The sequence below is a fragment of the Zonotrichia leucophrys genome, chromosome 24, assembly GCF_028769735.1.
Source record: "Zonotrichia leucophrys gambelii isolate GWCS_2022_RI chromosome 24, RI_Zleu_2.0, whole genome shotgun sequence".
Classification (NCBI taxonomy): Eukaryota; Metazoa; Chordata; class Aves; order Passeriformes; family Passerellidae; genus Zonotrichia; species Zonotrichia leucophrys.
In genome coordinates, this window is record NC_088193.1 from 2797224 (window position 1) to 2819553 (window position 22330).

The window sequence follows — 22330 nt, forward strand, 5'->3', positions numbered from 1 at the left end:
GTGGTTATCCTGGGATGTGCCCCTGGATGGATCAGGTGTGGATATCCTGGGATGGATGAGGTGTGGATATCCTGGGATGGATCAGGTGTGGATATTCTGGGCTGGAACAGCTGTGGATATCCTGGGATATGCTCCTGAGCTGGTGTGGATACCCTGGGATGTGCCCAGGTGTGGTTACCCTGGGATGTTCCCATCGTTCAGTGCTCTGCAGCTGGACCAAGCCCACATGAACATTTCTGCCTCCCCAGGTTGAGTTTTTTTGCTTCCCTCTGACTTCCAGAGGCAGGACAGAATCCTCTGCCCTCTTTTTTAGGGAAAACCCTTGTGAGAAATGGCATTAATGGGGCTGATTGTGGTTTCTCCAGATTCTGCATGTTCAGGGCAGGGAATGCTGAAAACAACAAATCCAGGGCTGTCCTCTCCTTCCCAAATGTCCCCCTTGTCCAAGCTCTCCAGTCACCAATATCTTCCCAGCAAACTGCTGCTCACTGGCTGGAAAAATGAAGATTTCCAAGAACAACTTAGAGGGAGGGTAAATTAATCTCTCCCACATCCATCTGAGACCTTCATCAATTATTGGACATTTTGAACATATCTATTCCAGGAAAAATAGCTCTTCCAATTAACAAAGCTCTATTGGGACTGCCTAAAAATATCTGACAGACTCCAGATATTGTCATTCCCATCTTCAAAACAGACAGATAAGAGAGAGTTTGTGCCCTCCGTGGGAACAGAATATCTTTATTCTTACCCACAACTGTGAATGAAAAGAATATGTCCCAGCAGCCTGGAAATGACTGGAGCTGAAAAGAACCAGAACTACTACAACTGTAAAGTCACAGGAGAGATTCACTGCCAAAAAGCTGGAGATTTAAAGCTTCCAACGCAATTTCCTTAATGAGAGCAATTTATTGACAAACTGCCCCAGAAATATAAAGAAGATATCAAGGCTTTAATTGCAGAAAGGGATTTTTTTCATGAGAGATTCTCACAGGGGGAGGCTCTGGCAGGGTCTGTGAGCTCCCTGCCAGCTCTGGGGTGCCAGGGAGGGTCAATCCCTGGAATGATGGGCTCAGGAGCTGCAGCCTGTGCCCTGCACACCTCGCTGGCTCCCCAGGGCCTCATTTCATCCTTGAGGAGGAATAAAGAGTTCCTGAGCTGGTTGTGCTGCTGAGGAAAAGGGGGAACCAAAGTTTGAGGGGCGATGCACAGGAGAGATTCATTGCCAAGCTGGAGATTTAAAGTTTCGAATGCAATTTCCTTAATGAGAGTAATTTATTGACAAACTGCCCCAGAAATGTAAAGAAGATATCAAGGCTTTAATTGCAGGAAGGGATTTTGTCACGGGAGGATCTCTCAGGGTGAGGCTGTGCCAGCTCTGGGGTGCCAGGGAGGGTCAATCCCTGGAATGATGGGCTCAGGAGCTGCAGCCTGTGCCCTGCACACCTCGCTGGCTCCCCAGGGCCTCATTTCATCCTTGAGGAGGAATAAAGAGTTCCTGAGCTGGTTATGCTGCTGAGGAAAAGGGGGAAAACAAAGTTTGAGGGGCTCCCAGGAGAGCCAGAGGGAACAGCTGGAATTTGGGGGAGATCTGGCCTCTCCTGAGCTTCAGGGAGAAGGGAAAACAATAGAGGATGCAAATAAAAGAGGATTTATGGGGGTTTAAGACAAGTTGGGCTAAGCAAAAGGGAGAGCTCTGGCAGTGCCACCCTTGGGCAGGTGGGCAGGTCCTCAGATTAACTTTCAGTCGATTCCCAAGGAAAATTTCAGGTCCTCAGATTAACTTTCAGTCAATTCAGGTCCTCAGATTAATCCTTGGGAGTTGAAGTAAAGTTAATCTGAGAACCTGAACTTTTCCTTGGGAATTGACTTAAATCTGAGAACCGTAATTTTTCCTTGGGAATTCACTGAAATTTAATCTGAGAACCTGAATTTTCCTTGGGAATTGACTTGAAGTTAATCTGAGAACCTGAATTTTCCTTGGGAATGACTGGAAATTAATCTGAGGACCAGAATTTTCTGGAACTGACTGAAACTTAATCTAAGAACCTGAATTGACTGAAAATTAATCTGAGAACCTGAATTTTTCTGTGGGAATTGACTTGAAGTTAATCTGAGAACCTGAATTTTCCTTGGGAATTGACTTAAAGTTAATCTGAGGACCAGAAATTTTTCCTTGGGAACTGACTGAAACTTAATCTAAGAACCTGAATTGACTGAAATTTAATCTGAGATCCTGAACTTTTCCTTGGGAATTGACTTAAAGTTAATCTGAGAACCTGAATTTTCCTTGGGAATTGACTTAAAATAATCTGAGGACCAGAAATTTTTCCTTGGGAACTGACTGAAAATAATCTCAGAACCTGAATTCACTGAAATTTAATCTGAGAACCTGAATTTTCCTTGGGAATTGACTTGAAGTTAATCTGAGAACCTGAATTTTCCTTGGGAATTGACTGGAAATTAATCTGAGGACCAGAAATTTTTCCTTGGGAACTGACTGAAACTTAATCTAAGAACCTGAATTGACTGAAAATTAATCTGAGAACCTGAATTTTCCTTGGGAATTGACTTGAAGTTAATCTGAGGACCTGAAATTTCCTTGGGAATTGACTTGAAGTAAATCTGAGAACCGAATTTTCCTTGGGAATTCACTGAAATTTGATCTGAGAACCTGAATTTTCCTTGGGAATGACTTAAAGTTAATCTGAGACAGAAATTTTTCCTTGGAACTGACTGAAAATTAATCTAAGAACCTGAATTGACTGAAATTAATCTGAGAACCTGAATTTTTCTGTGGGAATTGACTGAAAATTAATCTGAGAACCTGAATTTTCCTTGGGAATTGACTTAAAGTTAATCTGAGAACCTGAATTTTCCTTGGGAATTGACTTAAAATAATCTGAGGACCTGAACATTTCCTTGGGAATTGACTAAAAGTTAATCTGAGAACTTTAATTTTTCCTTGGGAATTCACTGAAATTTAACCTGAGAACCTGAACTTTTCCTTGAGAATTGACTTTAAATTAATCCGAGCATGGATGCTGAACCACTGCTCCTCAACCCCATCCGTTTGCCCAAATCCTCCCCCATCCTGACTCTCTAAAATTGCTCATCCCAGAACGGTTTGGCTTGGAAGGGACCTCAAAAACCCTTCGGTTCCAACCGCCCTGGGACAGTGCAGATCCCAAAACCTCACCCTGGAGGATGCAGGCACGGGTTTTTGTGTGGGGCTGGGTTTTTCCTGCAGGCAGGGTTTGCTGGGGAAGGTTCCTGACACCTCGCAGGTTCCCAGATGGCGCCTGGAGCTGAGGATTTCACAGGATCCTGGGTATTTTTAGCAGGGGAAGGTTTTTGTGCAACAACTGTTGCCTTTTCTAGCAACAGCTCGAGTCTCCAGCAGAACTGCCGGGACCTTGTGAAAATCAGGTTTTTGCATAACATTTAGTAGTAAAACAGCAAGATTTGGGTGTGGAATTTAAAATGCAGGTCTAAGTCTGGGGAAGGAAAAACAAAATTTAAAAAAAAAAAAACCTTTGCAAAGCTCTTCCTCGTGGGAAGCTTCCCAGTTACAGGAGGCTGGGGAAGCTGTGGAGCTGTTTTAGGGATGCCAGGAGTGAATTTGTGGTTTGGGACAGAAAATTCAAGTTTCTATGAGCTGTGGGATCATCTCCCTTGGCTGTGCTTGAGCTTTTCTTTCCTTTCAGAGGAGCTGCATCCACAGAGCTGGTGCTGACAGGAGAAATCCACCTCACATAGGAGGTGTTTGGCTTTTTGAGAAACTTCTCCAAAAAAATTATTCTCCCTCTTTTGCACAAATTTGGTGGCGTTTGACGATTTTCTGGTGGTGGCAGCATCCTTGTGAAAGTTTCAAATGAAGATCAACCTGCTTTTTCTAGCAGTGAAGCCTTATATTTTTTTTTATTTAAAGAAAGGTGGTTTGCTGAGGGAAAAAAACCAGGAAATTCTGACGCATCCTGGAGATAAAAATATCCTGTTCGCTGAGATAAAAGTAATAATTTTATTGGGGTTTTTGTAAAAGAAGAAACTTTGCAAGGCCAGAGAGAGAAGTTTTGAATTTTATTTTTTTTCCTTCACAAATATATTTCCTTACCTGTGAGCTCAGTTGGAGCCTTTTCTGCCCAGTTAAATGTGAGGTGGACAAGGATGGGGGATACAGCAAACCCTGCCAGGGAGGCACAGAATGCTGTGACTGCCTCGTTTTTCTCTCAGTTCACCTCTTTCTTTGCCTGGAGGAACAAAAATGGGGAGAAAAACAGATTGAGGGGATGAATGCAGTGGGGGCTATTGTCCTGCAGGCTCATTGGTTGTGGGTTGCTATTCCGTCACTTTTTGCCCTGCCAAGGCTTTCCAAACTTTTGCCCCTTCCCTTTTTATTTCCTTTCTCCTTTTATTCTCCACTTTCTTCCCCTTTCCCCCTTCCTTTTTTTTTTTCCTTTATTCCCCTTCTCCTTTTTTTCTCTTTCTCCCATTTATTTCCCTTCTCCTTTTTATATTTTTGCCTCATTTATCCCCTTTCTTCCATTCATCCCTTTCTCCCATTTATTTCCTTTCTTTCACTTATCTTCCTTCTCCCTTTTGGCCCCCTTTGCCTTTTTATTCCCCTTTCTCCCATTTATCCTCCTCTTTCTCATTTATCCCCCTTCTACTTTTAGTCCCCATTTATCCCTTTCCCACTGTCTCCATTTCTCCCCCTTCTCCTTTTTATTCCTCCTTCTCCCATTTATGTCCCTTCTCCTGTTTATCCTCTTTGCCCCATTTCCCCCCATTTATCCCATTTTTCCCCCTTCTCCCATTTATTTGCCTTTCTCCCTTTTATCCCCCTTCCCCTTTATTTCCCTTTATCCCATGTACCCCCTTCTCCCATTTATCCCATTTCCCCTTTTTATTCCTCATTTCTCCTTTCCCCCATTTATCCATTTCCCCTTTTCCCACCTTCCCCAATTTCCCCCCTTCCCTTTTCCCACCTCCCCATACCCACCCATTTCCACCTCCTCCCTTTTATTTCCCCTTTTTATTCCCATTTCTCCCCTTTCCCCCATTTATCCATGTCCCTCCCACAGCACCGGTAATTTCCCTGTTTCCCTTCCAGAACCATTCCCACCTCCCCAAACCCACCCAGCTCCAACTCCTCCTTTGCTTTTTCCCTCCCAGGGCCGCAGACCCGGCTACTTCTCCTTCCTGGACCCTTTTTCTCCGGGTGTCTGGCTCTTCATGCTGCTCGCCTACCTGGCCGTCAGCTGCGTCCTCTTCCTGGTGGCTCGGTAATGTGGCGGCGCCTTTCCCTTCCTCGCGGTGCCACCTAGTGTCCCTGCAGGCCCAGAGGGACACGGGGACATCCTGTGCCCCCAGCTGCCCGGGATGGGCTGGCATGAAGCGTCCCTGCCCCCTGTGCCAGCTGGGCACTGAGGTTTGTCACCATGTGCCAGCTGGGCACTGAGGTTTGTCACCATCCCACCTCTGTGCCAGCTGGGCACTGAGGTTTGTCACCATGTCCCAGCTGGGCACTGAGGTTTGTCACCATGTGCCAGCCCTGTTCTACCTGGGAACTGAGGTTTGTCACCGTGTCCCTGCACTGTGCCAGCTGGGCACTGAGGTTTGTCACTGTCCCAGCCCTGTGCTAGCTGGGCACTGAGGTTTGTCACCGTGTCCCTGCCCCCTGTGCCAGCTGGGCACTGAGGTTTGTCACTGTCCCACCCCTGTGCCAGCTGGGCACTGAGGTTTGTCCAGCCTGTCCAGCTGGGCACTGAGGTTTGTCACCATTGTGCCAGCCCTGGTTGTACATCACTGGGCACTGATGTTTGTCACCGTGTCCCTGCCCTGTGCCAGCTGGGCACTGAGGTTTGTCACCGTGTCCCAGCTGGGCACTGAGGTTTGTCACCATGTGCCACCTGGGGATTGAGGTTTTTCACCATCCCAGCCCTGTGCCAGCTGGGCACTGAGGTTTGTCACCGTGTCCCAGCTGGGCACTGAGTTTGTCATCCGCTGGTGGCCCAGTCCCCGGGGACTGAGGTTTTTCACCACTCCGAGTCCCTGTGCCAGCTGGGCACTGACGTTTGTCACTGTGTCCCTGCCCCCTGTGCCAGCTGGGCACTGAGGTTTGTCACCATGTCCCCGTGCTGGGATGGCCACCGTGCCCTAGGGCAGGATGTGTTTGGCCACAGTGGAGCCCAGAGGTGGTGGGAGGTTTTGGAGAAGGTTTTGGTGCTGTTTAAACGCTCCCTCAGGTGTTTTTTTACCCCTTTGTCCCGAGGTTTGGAGGCTTTGGAGGCTGTCAGGAACCTGCAAATCCATTCTGAGGTGTGGACATGAATTCCACCACAAATTCCACCAGTCTGGCCCCCCAGTTTGTGGAGGACAGGGAAGTTCATGGGTACCTTTGAGCAGCTTTGAGTGCAGAGCCTCATTTGGTAGCTCTCATTCCCCTGTGAACAATTTCTTGTCACAGGGACCCCTCAGTGCCCAATTCCCATCACACAGGAACCCCTCAGTGCCCAATTCTCATCACACAGGGACCCCTCAGTGCCCAATTCTCATCACACAGGGACCCCTCAGTGCCCAATTTTCGTTACACAAAGACCCCTCAGTGCCCAATTCTCACTGCACAGGGACCCCTCAGTGTCACACAGGGACCCCTCAGTGCCCAATTCTCCTTACACAGAGACCCCTCAGTGCCCAATTCTCATTACACAGGGACCCCTCAGTGCCCAATTCCCATTACACAGGGACCCCTCAGTGCCCAATTCTCCTTAAACAGGGACCCCTCAGTGCCCAATTCCCATTACACAGGGACCCCTCAGTGCCCAATTCCCATTACACAGGGACCCCTCAGTGCCCAATTCTCATTACAAATTGGGACAGTGCTGTCACTGGCTCCCTCAGCGTGGCTGAAGCTGCCATCCTGACAGGGCTTTAATGGTTTCTTTGAGTGCTGTTACAGCCTCAGAAATGCAGGTCTGGAGAAACCATTGAATTATGCACAGCTGGTGCCTCTTCAGCCCCTTCCTCATGTTTTAAAAATGATGCTCCAGAAAGGTGCCTTTGCCCAGCTCCCCTCTGGAGAGGGAGCTTTGGCTGCTGCTCCCTGCCTTGCTCAGCAGGAAGGAGCTCTTGACCCTGTGAGCTGCAGACTCTCCAGAGCTCTGGGGTTTGCTGCCAGTGCTTGATCCACCATGGAGGGTCTGCAGGAAATAACCTGCTCCTCGTGCTCCCTGGCACACAGTGAGAGAGGAGATGCAGGGATGAAAAGAGCTCCCTGACATTGGCTAAATGTGATGTGAGCTGGCACAGCCCTGCAGCTGTTTTGGCAACAGCCCCAAAATGACCCTCCCAGGCCCCAGAATTCTTAGCTAGAGCAGTATGGAGTGCAGCACATTAATTAGCAGACTTTCTTAGCAACCAGGGAACTGGAAACAGCAAAAGAGAAAGAGAGAGATGCAGTCACAGCAGTGACAGGCTCAGACATTTCCCATTCCCACCTCTGTCCTGTCCCTGAAGGATGGGATGCTTTGAAACACCAGCACTCAGCTCCTAGCTCCACCTCAGACCTTCTCAGAGCAACCCTTTGCACCAACAGCATTTTCCTTGATGGTTTAATGCAGTCAGGGCTCAAACACTTTGCTTTTGAGCTTCCCATCAGTGCTCGTGCTCCGGCAGGGAGCACAGCCAGAGATGTTTGATTTCTGCTTCCCATCAAGTCCGTGCACATCTGGAGCTCCTGCTGTGGTGTGGGTCTGCAGGACGCACGCAGAGCTGCCCACAGCAGAGCCTCTCAAAGTTTTGTGCAAATCTTTACAAGAAAGCCTCTGGCTCCTGAGCCTTCGAGCAAACGTTTCACACAGCTCTGAGCCCTGGGCATCAACTGACAGCAAAGCATTTCCTCCTCAGAAAGCTCTGCCTCCAGGAGAGCTGGAGCTTCACAGCTTTCCTCTCTTTTGTGTTTTTTTTTTTTTTTCAAGTGTCCCATTTCCCAGCGCGTTCCCTGAGCTCTCCTTTCCTCCTCCTTTCAGGCTGACACCGTACGAGTGGTACAGCCCCCACCCCTGCTCCCAAGGTCGATGCAACCTCCTGGTGAACCAGTACTCGCTGGGGAACTCGCTGTGGTTCCCCGTGGGGGGGTTCATGCAGCAGGGCTCCACCATCGCCCCCCAGGCTCTGTCCACGCGCTGCGTCAGCGGCGTCTGGTAAGGAGGGCAGCCCTTCCTCCTCCCAGGAGGGTTTCTCTGGGCAGAGGGATGTGCAGGAGGGAATTCTTCATGGGAAGGGCTGTGGGTCATTGGGAGGAGGTGTTCGAGGGGGACTGGATGTGGCACTCACTTGTCTGGGGGACAAATGGGGACTGATGGTTTTGGAGGGATGTGAAGGTGTTCACAGGGGTCTGAGGATGAGGGAAGAGATGAGGATCTGACTCCATGTTTCAGAAGGCTGATTTATTATTTTATGATATATATTAAAACTATACTAAAAGAATAGAAGAAAGGATTTCATCAGAAGGCTGGCTAAGAATAGAATAGAAAAGGAATGATAACAAAGGTTTGTGGTTTGGACTCTCTGTCCAAGCCAGCTGGGCTGTGTTTGGCCATTATGTTGAAGACATCTTTTTATGAAAATCCTTTTCTTAGGATTTTTCTTCCTGAGAAGCTGAGAGGCCTCAGGAACAAAACGTAAACAATGGTTATCTGCTGCTGTGGAATGCAACAGGTGCATCTGGGATTGGCCCATCTTAGACATTTGCAGTAAATGGCCAACCACAGCCCAGTTAGCTTGGACTCTCTGTCCGAGACACAAACCTTTATTATTCATTCCTTTCTATTCTTAGCTTAGCTAGCCTTCTGAGATGAAACTTTTCCTTCTGTTCTTTTTACTATAGTTATAATGTAATATATATATATCATAAAATTATACATCAAACCAAATATGGAGTCAGATCTACGTCTCTTCCCTCATCCTGAAAACCCCTGTGAACACGATCACAGCCATTAATTAGAAACCACCACATGAGACCAATCCCAGATGCACCTGTTGCATTCCACAGCAGCAGATAACCATTGTTTACATTTTGTTCCTGAGGCCTCCCAGCTTCTCAGGAGGAAAAAATCCTAAGGAAAGGATTTTTCATAAAAGACGTCTGTGACCGAGGGATTTTGCAACCTCTGTGATTCTGAGAGGCAGAGGGTGGGGATGGAGAGCAGATTTCCTGGGGGAAACCACACCTTCCCTTCCCTCCCCTTAGGTGGGCATTCACCTTGATCATCATCTCCTCCTACACGGCCAACCTGGCGGCGTTCCTGACCGTGCAGAGGATGGACGTGCCCATCGAGTCCGTGGATGACCTCGCTGACCAGACCACCATCGAGTACGGCACCATCCACGGCGGCTCCAGCATGACCTTCTTCCAAGTAAACCCCATTCTTTGGCTGCCTGGGGGGGCAGGGGGTGCACAGGGCACCCCTCAATCACTTTGGGGTGTCCCCTCAGCCTGCTGTGCCCCTGTGTCACTCCAGCTCTGGAGAGATCCCTGCACAGGATGAATGGTGGGAGAGGCATGGTGGAGGACACAGAGAGGGAATTCAACAAGGAATTCAAATTTTCACGGGTCTCCACATGGTTTTAGGTTTTATTTGAGAGTCTTTCAGGTGGGATAAGCAAAGAAACATTTGCACAACCCAGGCAGAGTGCTGGAGCCTGTGTGAGGTCAGTGGCACTGAAATAAGTCAAGTGTATGCAAAGTTATGCGGGCCATTTAGCCCAATTTAATTTTTATCTTCCCCGCTCTGCTCAGAAGGGAAATAAATGAGTGAATCTTTTCTGCAGCGCTCTGAACGCACAAAGAACCGTCTGAGGAATATTTATTTATTTATTGCTTGTTGAAATTCCAAAAGGAGAGAAAGCTTGTTCTCACTCTTTCCCCCCACTCTGAGTCTGAACTGAATTTGGAAGGCTGGGAAATCTCTGGAGTCAGCCTGAGCTTTTCAGCCCAACTTTACGCTCTTCAGGGGTATGGAAAAGAGCTACTTTTAAGCCAAACTTTACATCTAAAATGAGCTGAGCAGGGCCTAAGTGAGGGGGGTGGTTGTATACGAGGGGCTCACTTGAGGAAAGCTTTCAAGTTGAAACCCCTGGCTGTGTCTGTGCACTGCCTGGCAGTGAGGAAATTAGGAAAAGAGGGTTTTGTCCTATTTGTGGTGATTTAAACTGTGTTGAGATCCATTTTCCTCTGGTGTAAGGATGGGGAGGTTCAATAGTGATGCAAACTGCCTCCATCCCCCCTCCCTTCCTGGGTGCACGAAGCAATGTTTGTCCCCCTCCTCAGGCACCTTGTCCTGGCAGTGCTTCCCCTGACACTGACACACGGTTTAAGGTCTAAAAATGCAGTGAAACAGAACCAAACCCCCCCTGCTCATCTGTCTCCTGCCCAAGTGGCTGCACCCAGAGGACAGAGCTGGACAGATGAGGACAGGAACTGGGTCAGCAGCAGATTCCCTGAGGCTCTCCAGCATCGCTCACCAGCCACAGAAAACGAGCCCTTGACAGTATGAAAATGCTCATGCAGAGCAGGGTGTGTTTATATTCAGTCTTTGTGCAAGCAGCTTTCACTCTCTGCTCTGCACAGGCATAAGAGATTCATCATTCTCAGCTCTCTTTTCATCAGACCAAGGTGGTTCAGCCACCAGCCAGCTCTGAGGATTTGGGGCTGGCTGAGCTTTGGTTTATTGCAATCAATGACAAAAAAAACCCCAGTTCTTTTCAGCAAGCACTTTAAGTTCCCTCACAGGGGGGGTGAACCAAATCTGGATTATTTTTTGAATTAAATTTGTGAGCAGCAATCTCCCAAGAGCTTTTGTGCTGCCCCCAGCCCTCAGTGCCCTCCTCAGGGTGCTGGAGTCTGGCTCTGACACTGAACAACTGTTGGGACAGTGTTTGAGGGATGGTCACTGTGGTGTGAGCACCTAGAGGTTTCAATCAACCAAGCAGGAGCTCTTTCTTCAAACATTTTTTGTGTGTTTTTGATTCGTGGTCACTAAAATTTTTTTTTTTTCTAAAATTGAATTTACTTTGTTTTGCCAGACCCCGTTGGAATTGGGGCATTTCACGCCCAGCTTTTCCAATGAACTCCCAACACATTTGGGCCTCTTTGAGATAGACAAAAATGAGGTACCAAAATCCTTCCTGAGTCTGAAATCAGATTTGATTCCTCTCTCCATTGTGGCCTTTCTGCAGCAGCACCTGTTATGGGGGTCTAATTTAGGGGTCTGTTCTGGTTTGAAAGCAAAACCAGTGAGAGACTCCAAGTCAGAAATACAATTTATTAGGAAAAAGGGAAAAGAAAACCAAAATACATGCAATAATACATAAGAAAAAACCACTGACAGAGTCAGAATGCAACCTAACACCCTGTTGGTCAGGGTTGGTAGCAGCCCAGTTGGATTGGTGGCTGCAGCCCTCCTGGAGTGGCAGATGTGGGTCTGGTGGAGCAGGGATCCTGTAGAAGGGTGTAGTCTTCTTCTGAAGATCCAGTGGAAAAGACAGCTCTTCCTCTGGGAATCCAGTGGAAAGACTGACTGCTCTGTCCCAAACCCCGGATTATATCCAGGTGGGGATGCTTAGCTCCTCCCCCTGGGTGGGGCATCTCACAATGGGCTGTTATCATTCTGTGAGCCATGTAGTGGGTACATTAAACAGAAATGGCTCCTGGAGGGAGTTCTGTCCCAAGCCCCAGATTCTATCCAGGTGGGGATGCTTAGCTCCTCCCCCTGGGTGGGGCATCTCACAATGGGCTGTTATCATTCTGAGTCATGTGGTGGGTTCATTAAACAGAAATAGCTCCTAGAGGGAATTATCTCTGAGTCATGCAGCAAGGCATTGATGGACCCATTAACAGGAGATAAGGAAAAAATGCCCCTCCTGCTTTCAGCAGCTCTTGACTGCTTGTCCTGGTTTGAAAAGGAAGTGAGTTGTTTGAGAGTTTGTGGTCAATAGAACATATCTTAATATTATAACCTAGGCCCAACCCCTCCTGGTTTCAGCAGCTCTTGGTGATGGTGTCCTGGCTTGAAAAGAAAGCAAGTTTTTTGGGAGTTTGTGGTCAATATCTTAATATTGTAACCTAGGACAGGATCAAATTTACCCCAAAATCTCCTCCCTGAGCTGTGGCTGCCTCTTTCCCCCCCTGCAGAACTCCCGCTACCAGACGTACCAGCGGATGTGGAATTACATGTACTCCAAGCAGCCCAGCGTCTTCGTGAAGAGCACGGAGGAAGGGATCGCGCGCGTGCTGAACTCCAACTACGCCTTCCTGCTGGAGTCCACCATGAACGAGTATTATCGGCAGCGCAATTGCAACCTCACGCAGGTCGGGGGCCTTCTGGACACCAAGGGCTACGGGATTGGCATGCCCGTCGGTAGGCAGTGAAGAACAATTCTAGTCCTTCTCGGCTGTCGGCAGAGGACCGGAGCGTTCCAAAGGCTGCGCCGGCTCTAAAAGCCAACGTTGCATCTCACAGGGTCCTTTTTATTTCTTACCTGTTGCCTATGCTCAGAGCCAGATGTGCAAGACCTTGCTCTGGTTCAGAGCCAGATGTGTGAGACCCTGCTCTGGTCCAGAGCCAGATGTGAGACCCTGCTCTGGTCCAGAGCCATGTGAGACGCGACCGTGGCTCTTTCGATGATTCATGTGAAAGATGTCTCAAAATTGCTGCTTGTTTTCTGCATACCTGCTCTTTGCTGTTTCCTTTCCCCAACCAGTGTTTGTGCATCGTTTCGTGCTCCTTGTTTTAATCCCAGAAGTGATGTCGAAGTAATGCTGTGGCAATTCTGGTAGTTTTTAGCAGGGATGTCTTAACAGCTGGTGGTTCTTGAAACTGCAGGCCAGAGACTTGGCTCTCACCAGGTTTAACAAATGCAGGGGTTTTGTCTTTCAAATGCATGAGCTCACAAGAGAACACCACCACTAAATAAGGGTTTAGTTGTTATTCCAAACGATGATCCGCTGGTCTTTTGGACAGCCTGGAAGCCTTGTCCTGACCTTTAAGCCCTGGCATTTAGCAACACAAAGTTGAGGTGGATTACATAAGGCCCCGTCACACAAACAGCCACTCTAGTTTAGGGAACATGGGTAAGCTTGTAAAGTCACAGCAACCTGATCAAAGTGAGTACAAATCCCTACCTTCAAGGCTAAATTTGTTCTGACATTGTCTTGTTAAACAGTGAAACCGTAGCAGATAAGAGGAGCAGAAAGCTGCTGGCTGGGACAATAGTGCAGAGTTACTGGGAGAAGCAGAGTCTTTCCCATGGCCCTTCCTCGGGATCTCTGGTGGCAGACAAGGATCTCTGGTAGCAGACACTGGGACTGCAGCAGAGCTCCGTGCCCAGCACAGGACTGAGCTCCTCCAGCATGGACATTGTGGCTTCCATGATCCTTGGGCTCCTTCCAGCTCAGGATTTCTGTGACCAGTTTGAGGGAAGGATTGTTAGAACAAGGTGAAATTGGGGGTGGAATGACAAGAGAGGTGGAATTGGAGGTGGAATGACAAGAGAGGGACCTCTGCGGTCTGCAGGAGCAGGGTACTGAACTGCTCATTCAAAAGCCAAAGCTCCCCTTGCCATGGAGCTGCTCCAGTGGCCTGTGTGGCTCCTGGTGGCCAGGCAAAGTCACCTTCTGCAGGTGACATTAACCAGGTGACATTCCCAGCGGGGTGCTGCAGCTCTCCATAGCTGGCATGGACTGACAGCCCCTCCAAGCCACCTAGAGAGGAGCTGTGCTAGCTGGGCACACTGGGGTGGGGCGAGGATGATGATGGGGAGGAAGGTGGGGCCCTACCACGTCCCTCTCGGCGTTGCAGGCTCCGTGTTCCGTGACGAGTTCGACCTGGCCATCCTCCAGCTGCAGGAGAACAACCGCCTGGAGATCCTGAAGCGCAAGTGGTGGGAAGGAGGGAAGTGCCCCAAAGAGGAGGACCACAGAGCCAAAGGTAAGCCCTGCACTCCCAAGGGACCAGGCACAGAAAAATCCTGGCCAGAGGTGCCAGGATGAACGCCCAGCTGTGTGTCTGACAGGTTTTCTGCCTGGGAATTGCTTTTCCCCCTTCTCCTGACCTGAGATTCCTTCCTTCACAACTCAAGGAGAAAGCTGAGCAGCTCCACCGCGCCTCACGCTGTGTGTTTTTGCCTGGGGCAGAGATAGCAGGAACAACCAAATGACAAATATTGGAGGCATATGGAGGGTAAATTAGCTTCTAATGAATGTCTGGGAAAATGGATGGCTGAGGGGATCAGACCAAAATCCTGGGTTCCTTGAAGGGAGATGGATCTCCACCACAGGCCCGCTGGTTAATGGCTTCATGTGAAAGCGTCTTTTAAACAGCCAGGGGAAGGGACACAAGGACTTTATTAGTACATTTGTAAACTGAGGAGCAAATTCTTTTGGGTAATGCTATGCAAATTGCCATAAAAGCCACCACATTAGGCTGATGTCCCAGCATGAGAGCAGTTGCCAGCTTAACACAGTTGCTGCATTTTTTAGTTTTGGCAGCGGCCCTTTCCTCAGCAAGTGCTTTCTGCGAGGCCAGCAGGCCCCCCAGTTAAAAGCACAGCCTTGTGACCTTTGTGGGAGCAGAGAAAAGAGCCAAGCCAGGGCTGGGAAGCTCTTTTGGAGTTTTGACCTTGCAGCAGGTGTAGGTGTGTGTGTCTGTGCAGTTCCTGTTGGGAGGTGATGCTCACTTTTGGGCAGTGCTGCTCTACAGACAGCCCCAGTTATTCATCTCCAGGCTGAAGGTGTAAGACATCAGGTTATTGCTATTAAATGAGTTACTTTTGAAGGTGGAAGGGTTTATTTTCTCCCTGGGCTGTGCCAAAGGCAGCTCTAAGGTGGAATCTAGGCTGAGGGCTGTTTTGAGATGGCTTTGGAAGGGGAAACTGGGCTGTGTCTGGCACAACCCAGCACAATCTGTGACCCTGGGCAAGTGTTTCTGCTGGTTTTTTCCCTATGCCATGGAGATGAGGAAGGCTGTAACTGCATGGATAAAGGAAATATCTCTCAGTGAGCTTGGGTGTCTGAGGTGACACCCAGACAGAATGATAGGAGGATGTGTAGAGAGGTACAAACCCTAAATTCACATTGTGAGCTGCAGGGGGGAGTGGATGGCCTTTAGCTTTGGGTCTGAATTGTGATTCTGGGCTGTTTTATCTGCCTTGCCATTGCTGTAGAAACACCTCTGCAAAAGTCTCTGATTTACAGACTCCCTGCATTGCTCTGGGGGTGGTGCCAAAAGAATGACGGAGGAGGAGGCAGAAATGTGACCTGCTAAGTTTTAGAACAAAACAGGTCAGCGATTTACAAGGATTTTGGTGAGGTTTTATGTCTAAAAGCCACGCCGAGATCAAGTCAATAAATCATCTATTCTTACACTTTGATTTAATGCTACAGGAGGGAGAGGAAGAGTTTTATAGATGTTCTTGTTGAGTAATGGCCTCACACAGCCAAGCCAGGGCAGAGCACATGTTTTTTAGCAATCCATCCAATCACAGACCCAAACCAAACACAGGAGACAGGAACCATATCCCAAATGTTGAGGTCAGCTCCTCTCACAGACAGATGGAGGCACAGTTTTGGGGACCAGGGCCATGGTGGCAAGTGAAGTGATGGCCTCAGCACATGGAAAGCTCCGGTTTTTAAGGGATGGATTTTCCTTCAGCTGGTGGAACTTTCTGGAATGCAGGCTGGGTAGGCATGGTGGTCATCCCATAGGAATGTGCAGGGGAGGTGGGATGAGCTGTCCATGCAAGGGGCTGTTCCCTCCTCATGGGCCAAGGGTGTTGGGCAGAGACAGCCAACCCCAGCCAGGTGCCCCAGGGTGGCAGGGACCCCAATTTGTCCCCCTGTAGTGACAGAGCATCCTGCTCTTGTTTGGAGCCTCTCCTTTCCCACTGCAGTCCGGAATCATTTTCCTGCAGCACTTTGTGATGCAATCAAAGGAGCTTTTCCTGCTGCCAGCTTCCTTTAAAGCCCTTCCCTGTCTCCTTTATCTCTGCTCCTTTAACAACCTTGCTCCTCTTCCTTCTCAAGTTCAAAGCCACTGGAGCTCAGTGAATAATTTGCAGGGATTAATGTGCCCCTTTGATCCCGCGTTTTTCCCCCTCCTGTTTTCAGTTTGTCCACAAATTGGTTTGAGCTTCCCCTCCAACGTTCTGGCTGTTTATCTGCAAAATCATCATTTCTGAGCAGGCATCTTCGATCCTGCAGTTATTGCAAGTCACTCACTTGGGCCATCTGAGTCATGCAGGCAGCTATTAATAGGACACTGCTGGCTCTGTGCTTTTGGTCCCTGGCTGGGCATCCACAATGCCAACAAAACAGCAAAGCCTGGGGCTTCTGTGCAGTGATACTTGAGATTTATGATGTGTCTGCCACTCCAGAGTGTCTCTCCTGCTTTATTTCAGGCTTGGGGATGGAGAACATTGGTGGAATCTTCGTGGTGCTCATCTGCGGCTTAATCGTAGCAATTTTTATGGCAATGCTGGAATTTTTGTGGAGCCTTCGACACTCTGAACAGTCGGAGGTAGGAGCTGGGAGTGTTCTGAGGGGACAGGATGAGTTTATTGCTGTCTGTGGGGTGTCATGGACCCAGGCTGAGGAGCAATCCCAGCCAGGACAGCTCAAACCCAGGAACAGGCTTGGTCCTTTGGGCAGGGTTTAAAATCCATGAGTTTCTCATGCACTCCAACTCTCAGGGAGGCTGTAGAGATGCTCCAAGGGCTGTAGAAATGCTCCAAGGGCTGTAGAGATGCTCTGAGGGGCTTTCAAAGGGATCAAAGATGTGTACAAAGACGTGTACCTTTCCTGGGGATGGGATTTCTACCTGCAGCAGGTTTGGATCCTGTGCTGATCTGGGGATGAAGAACACAGAGGGGTCTCTGATAAGAGGCGGAGTTGGGTTGAACCAAGTGTAGATTCTGAGCATTGGAGTTGAAAACCAGCAGCACTGAGTCCCTAAAAATTTGGTGTCAGAATCACATCATGGAATGTTAAAACAGACTGGGTTGGAAGGGACCTTATAGCTCCTTGCCATGGTCAGGGACACCTCCCACCATCCCAGGTCACTCCAAGCCCACATCAGTCCAGGACCCAGAGCTCCTGGGGGACTCAGAGCTCACTCAGGTGAGCTTGGGTATGTCAGGACTCCAAACCCTCATGACTCCAGGACCCAGAGGGACTCAGAGCTCACTCAGGTGAGCAGCACAGCTCCGTTGTACCCCATAGAGGACCCAAAGCCCCTGAGGCACTCAGAGCTTGCTCAGGTGAGCTTGGGTATGTCAGGACTCCAAGCCCTCATCACTCCAGGACCCAGAGCCCCTGAGGCACTCAGAGTTTGCTCAGGTGAGCTTGGGTAGGTGAGGACTCCAAGCCCTCATCACTCCAGGCCCCTTGAGGCACCCAGAGCTCGCTCAGGTGAGCAGCCCAGCTCTGTTCTCCCCCACAGGTGTCGGTGTGCCAAGAGATGGTGACGGAGCTGCGCAACATCATCCTGTGCAAGGACAGTTTCCACCCCCGTCGGAGGCGAGGGGCGGTGGTTCGGACTCGCCCCGCGGCGCCCGAGGAGCGCCGAGCCCGCAGCACCACCACGCTCAGCAACGGCAAGCTGTGCAGCGGGGGCGAGCCAGACCCCCTGGCACAAAGACTGGCACAGGAGGCTGCCCTGGTGGCCCGGGGCTGCACCCACATCCGCGTGTGCCCCGAGTGCCGCCGCTTCCAGGGGCTGCGGGCGCGGCCGGCCGCGGGGTCGCCGGCGCGCAGCGAGGAGAGCCTGGAGTGGGACAAGGCCACCAACAGCAGCGGGCCCGAGTAGCGCCAGGCCGAGGGGGCGTCGGGGTGGGGACGAGAGGGTCCTGTTCCATTTTACAGAACACGGACTTGTACAATGTCAACTCGTTTTTAAATCAATAGCAGTTACCCGGCTTCTCCAGAGCGAGGTGGATCTTGGTGTGGACACCGAGGCCCGGCTGTGGTTTTGGTGTCCACCGCGGCCTGGTGGGGCAGGAGGGAGGTCCTCAGGCTGGTGGGTGTCCAGAGGTTGTCTCTGGGATGGAGGGATGCGGTGGGTGGCTGGTGTAGCAGGAATTGCCCACCCAGGGTCAAGGAGGGGTTCCTGGAACTCTCCCCTCCAGGGTCAGAGAAAGGACGGTGGCGCTGCCTCTCCATCACTTACTGCGGGATGTTCTCCAAGGGAAGGGCGGGACTTTTTATTTGCTGTGGCTGTGGGAAGGGAGGAGTCATTATTTTGGGGTTTTTTTGTTTAATTTGGGTATGTCAGGACCCAGTCTCCAAGGCACCAGGTGCTGAATTCTTCTTCCTTTTCCGAGGGTGGCAGGTGGGTTGAAGGGGGAAGGGGAGGATGGGATGGGACACGCTCCCTGTGAGAAGCAGCCTTTGCTGGAAGTCCATCTGAGGAGTTGTTGAAATTACATATATAGAGAAATATATCTATACATAGATATATATAAATATATATATAAAAATGCCAAAAAACAGCCAACGAACACAATGAACTCAAAGAGGCCTTGAAACGCCTGGAATTTCAGGGGTTCTGTGTCTTTTGTTTCATTCTGGGGTTATTTTTTACTTTCTTTTCCTTTCTATTCTTGGGATGGGGTGGGGAGGAGCCTTTTGGGGGAGGTGAGTGGGGAGCACTGGGGGAGCTGCCCATCCCCACCAGCCAAGGGAGGAGGTGTTGGGACCCCCAAAGTGTCCCTGGCTGTGCTCTGCACGCTCCTGAAGTGACTCTGAGCTCTGCCCCAGGCCCAGGAGTTCCCAAATCCGTGACCCCACGGAGCACCCTCAGCTTCCAGGGTGAATTCCAGCCACACAGCGTTTGAGAAAAACATTAGCCCAGGATCTCGTGTGAGGAAAATAGTGACTTCCCTAGAAACAGCAGCAGCTCACCCTCTGCTTGGTACAGATGTGGGGTTTACACTGGCAAATTTAATTTTCTGATTGAAAAAACAAATTCTATGCAATTTCTGGTCGTAAAAGGAAAGAGATGACAATGGAGAGGGGCAGGGGAGATAAAGCCTTGAGTGAAGGTACATCCTGTTCTTGAATTGTTTTCTTTTCTTTTTGTCTTGAATGTACTTAAATAAAAGATGTCCTTGTATAATCATGCTCTTTTTTTTTTTTCCTCTTTCCTTCCCTGTTCAGAGTCAGGAAAGTTGTGAGACAGTTTGGCTGCTCAGGGAGTAACCCAGCAACCTGACAGGCAAGAGGTGCTTTGGCTGTTGAAGGTCTCTGCTCCCTGAGAGTGTCCACACCCCTGCTGTAGCTGAATGGAAAACAGGAGTTAAAATTAAAGGTCAATTTAAAATAAAGCGCAAATACCTGGTGATGAGGGAGGAGAGAACTCAGAGCTGACAGCAGGGTGAGCAGGGAGGGATGCAGCTCTACCTTTCCCATAGCTGGGGGCTGGAGCTGCCCAAGGGTGAATCCAGGGTGATGCCAGCAGATGTTTCTGAGGAGGGTGGGCAGGGAATCTGGTTTAACCCATGGTGATGGGCACAGCAGGGTTGTTCTCATGATTCCAGCAGATGTTTCTGAGGAGGGTGGGCAAGAAATGGGGTGTGATCCAAGGTGATTGGTACAGCAGGGCTGTTCTGATGATTCCATGGTGTTTCTGAGGAGGATGGGCAGGGAATCCATGATGATTCCATGTTGTTTCTGAGAATGCACAGGGAATGGGGTGTGATCTGTGGTGATGGCTACAGTAGGGTACAGTAGATGTTTCTGAGGAGGATGCACAGGGAATGGGGTTTGATCCATGGTGATGGGCACACCAGGGTTGTTCTGATTATTCCATGATGTTTCTGAGGAGGATGCACAAGGAATGAATTGGGTGTGATCTGTGGTGATGGGTACAGTAGATGTTTCTAAGGAGGATGCACAAGGAATGGGGTTTGATCCATGGTGATGGGTACAGCAGGGTTGTTCTGATGATTCCATGATGTTTCTGAGGAGGATGCACAAGGAATGAATGGGGTGTGTGCTGTCGTGGCACAGCAGGGCCATTCTGTTTGTTCCCAGCATGGTGTGAAGGGAAGCTCTGCTCCCAGTGACTGTAAAACAGGCAGAAAAAAGAGGATTTAGAGCTTGTGTTTTTAGGATGTTGTACGAGATGCTCACAGAGGTCCCTCCTGTCTTTCACATCTGTAAATCCACAGGATATCCCCTCTCCCTGACATAAACTGAGCAGTGAGATGAGGCAAGGCTCCCCCCATGCCATGTGGTTGGAGAGGCAGATCCTCAGCTGGGGTAAATCAGTAAAACTCCATCTAACCCTGCGAGGAGCCAGGCTGGGCTTTCAGAGTCCTGACAGCAGCACTAGAGACATCTGAGAGCGCCTGTGTTGTGCTTAAAGGCCAACATGTTTCTACGAGCTGCAGAATATATTCATCAAAAGGAAGCTGCTTTTTAAAATTTATTTACAGATTAGCAGAAGAAAAGGCTCCATGAATCATTTATCAGACCTGATGTTTTTTTCACTGCTTCCCTGCATTGAATAAAGAGAAATCTTGACAGAGCTAGACATTATTCTGCATCTCCAAAGATCTTGCAGTCATCTGCTCAGACAGAGGATGTCAAGGCAAAAAAAATGATGAGAAACCACCTGGTTTTTATCTCTTCTGTTAGCTTGCTCCACCCACATGGTATTTTATATCTGGGTCTGTATTTTAAAGAGATTTGTTTCATGTCCCTCTTGCCCTCCTCTGTTTTTAATGTTGTTTTTTTCTTTTTTTTTTAATATTCAGAGGTTTTGCACTCAGAGCAGGGACGGACCTCAGACAAGGAGGATAAAAGCTGCTGTCATTGAGATGCCTTTTCTAATGTGCCTCTGTCCTGTATTTTCTGCTCCCTGCTAAATCCTCCCAGTCCCACCCTGGAGGGAGCAGGCAGCATTATGCATGTGCTGGGTTTGTGCTCACACACATTTCTGTGCCCAGATGGGTTTACATCTCACATATTCCCTCTCTCCCCAGCTTTTTGGTTTTTTTTTCCTTCCCTCTCATCTTTGAAGCCATTGTGGGGCTCTTGTGCTCAGCCAGCCCCAATGCTAATGCAGTTCAAGATCTGGAGTAGTTTGCCTTGCAAAAGGCACTTTCCCAGTATTGCTGTCTCCTGATAAACCCCGGGTAATTCTAGTAAGATATCTCAGCAAATTCCACCGGGAGCCAAAGATTAGATCAATTAAAATGGAATACTTTGCTTTATCCCCCTCGAACCAGCGTGTCTGAGCCTCCTGCTCCCCTCTGTTTTAGGCTCACATCTCTCCCTGCCCTGACAGCCAATTCTCCAGCCCTGGCTCACTCCACAGCAGCCTGGCAGCTTCCTAACTCAAAGGCCTGGGATCTCTGCTCGTGGGCTAAACCCCGTGTTTGTGTTGTTTTTTCCAGGCAGTTCCATTTTCACCTAACGATAAAAAGCTGTTTTCTCCCCTGAGGTTGCATGGGTGAAGGTATTAACAAGGCCTGGGCTAACCTGGGGGCATTTCCTGAGCTGAGCCGTGTCCATGAAATAGAAAAGGGTTGTTCTGTGAGCACAAAACCTTGGGAAGAGAGATGCTGAGCTATAAATTATAGAGCAGACACTAAGCCCTCAGTGGTCCTGAGGCTGGGATCTTTTTAACCATTCCACAGCTGCAGAAATCTTCCCTGCTCCTGTCCAAGTGCCTCACCAGGTAAGTGACACAAAAAGTGGAGGAAGATCCACAGGGAACAGCTTATTTTGCAGAGATTTGGAGTTCTAGAAGGGGTGAGAATGCCTGGGAACTGGCAGGCAACTGGGAAACTGGGATAGACACAGGAATGTGGGCAACTGGTTTGGATGGTTCTTGGTGATGGCTCTGGTGGTAAAAAAGGAGAGACCTGTGGGCGAGAACTGCTCAGTGGAGGCTGGCTGGGTCCTAAGGAGGTTTCTAATTTTTTATAAAAGCAAATAAGCAAAAATGGATTGGTTTGGGGTGAAGCTGTCACAACTGGGCTGTGAAAATATGTATGAGTGATCAAAGCCCCTCCAACACTTTAGTTTCATTTAGCTCTGCAGTTAATTACCTGCAGGATGGGTGTTCCTTCTGCTTCACTTGTTCATCCAGTGAAGGGGATGGAATTTCTTGCAGTGGCTTTGGATAGAGGGGAAAACAACAGTGGCCATCAGGAGGAGAGGGAGGCACCACTGCAGGGCAATGAGGGCAGAATGAGGCAGAGAGAACTGGGGCAAATGAGGGCAGAATCAGGCAAACTGCCCCCAGAAATGGTAAAAACTAAGTCT

The 22330-nt window shown here is 49.3% G+C and overlaps 1 protein-coding gene across 1 annotated transcript in view; it reads left to right on the forward strand.

Moving 5' to 3' along the window:
- The window catches only part of GRIK4 (glutamate ionotropic receptor kainate type subunit 4), a 214984-nt gene extending 195818 nt beyond the window's left edge, over nucleotides 1-19166 (forward strand). Inside the window, exons 14-20 of the mRNA XM_064732276.1 lie at nucleotides 5176-5285; nucleotides 8031-8204; nucleotides 9254-9419; nucleotides 12197-12422; nucleotides 13863-13991; nucleotides 16459-16577; nucleotides 17499-19166. Of these exons, the coding sequence (XP_064588346.1) occupies nucleotides 5176-5285; nucleotides 8031-8204; nucleotides 9254-9419; nucleotides 12197-12422; nucleotides 13863-13991; nucleotides 16459-16577; nucleotides 17499-17864 (1290 nt within the window). The 3' untranslated portion in view covers nucleotides 17865-19166. The remainder of the gene's footprint in view (nucleotides 1-5175; nucleotides 5286-8030; nucleotides 8205-9253; nucleotides 9420-12196; nucleotides 12423-13862; nucleotides 13992-16458; nucleotides 16578-17498) is intronic.
- Nucleotides 19167-22330: the final 3164 nt, after the last annotated feature.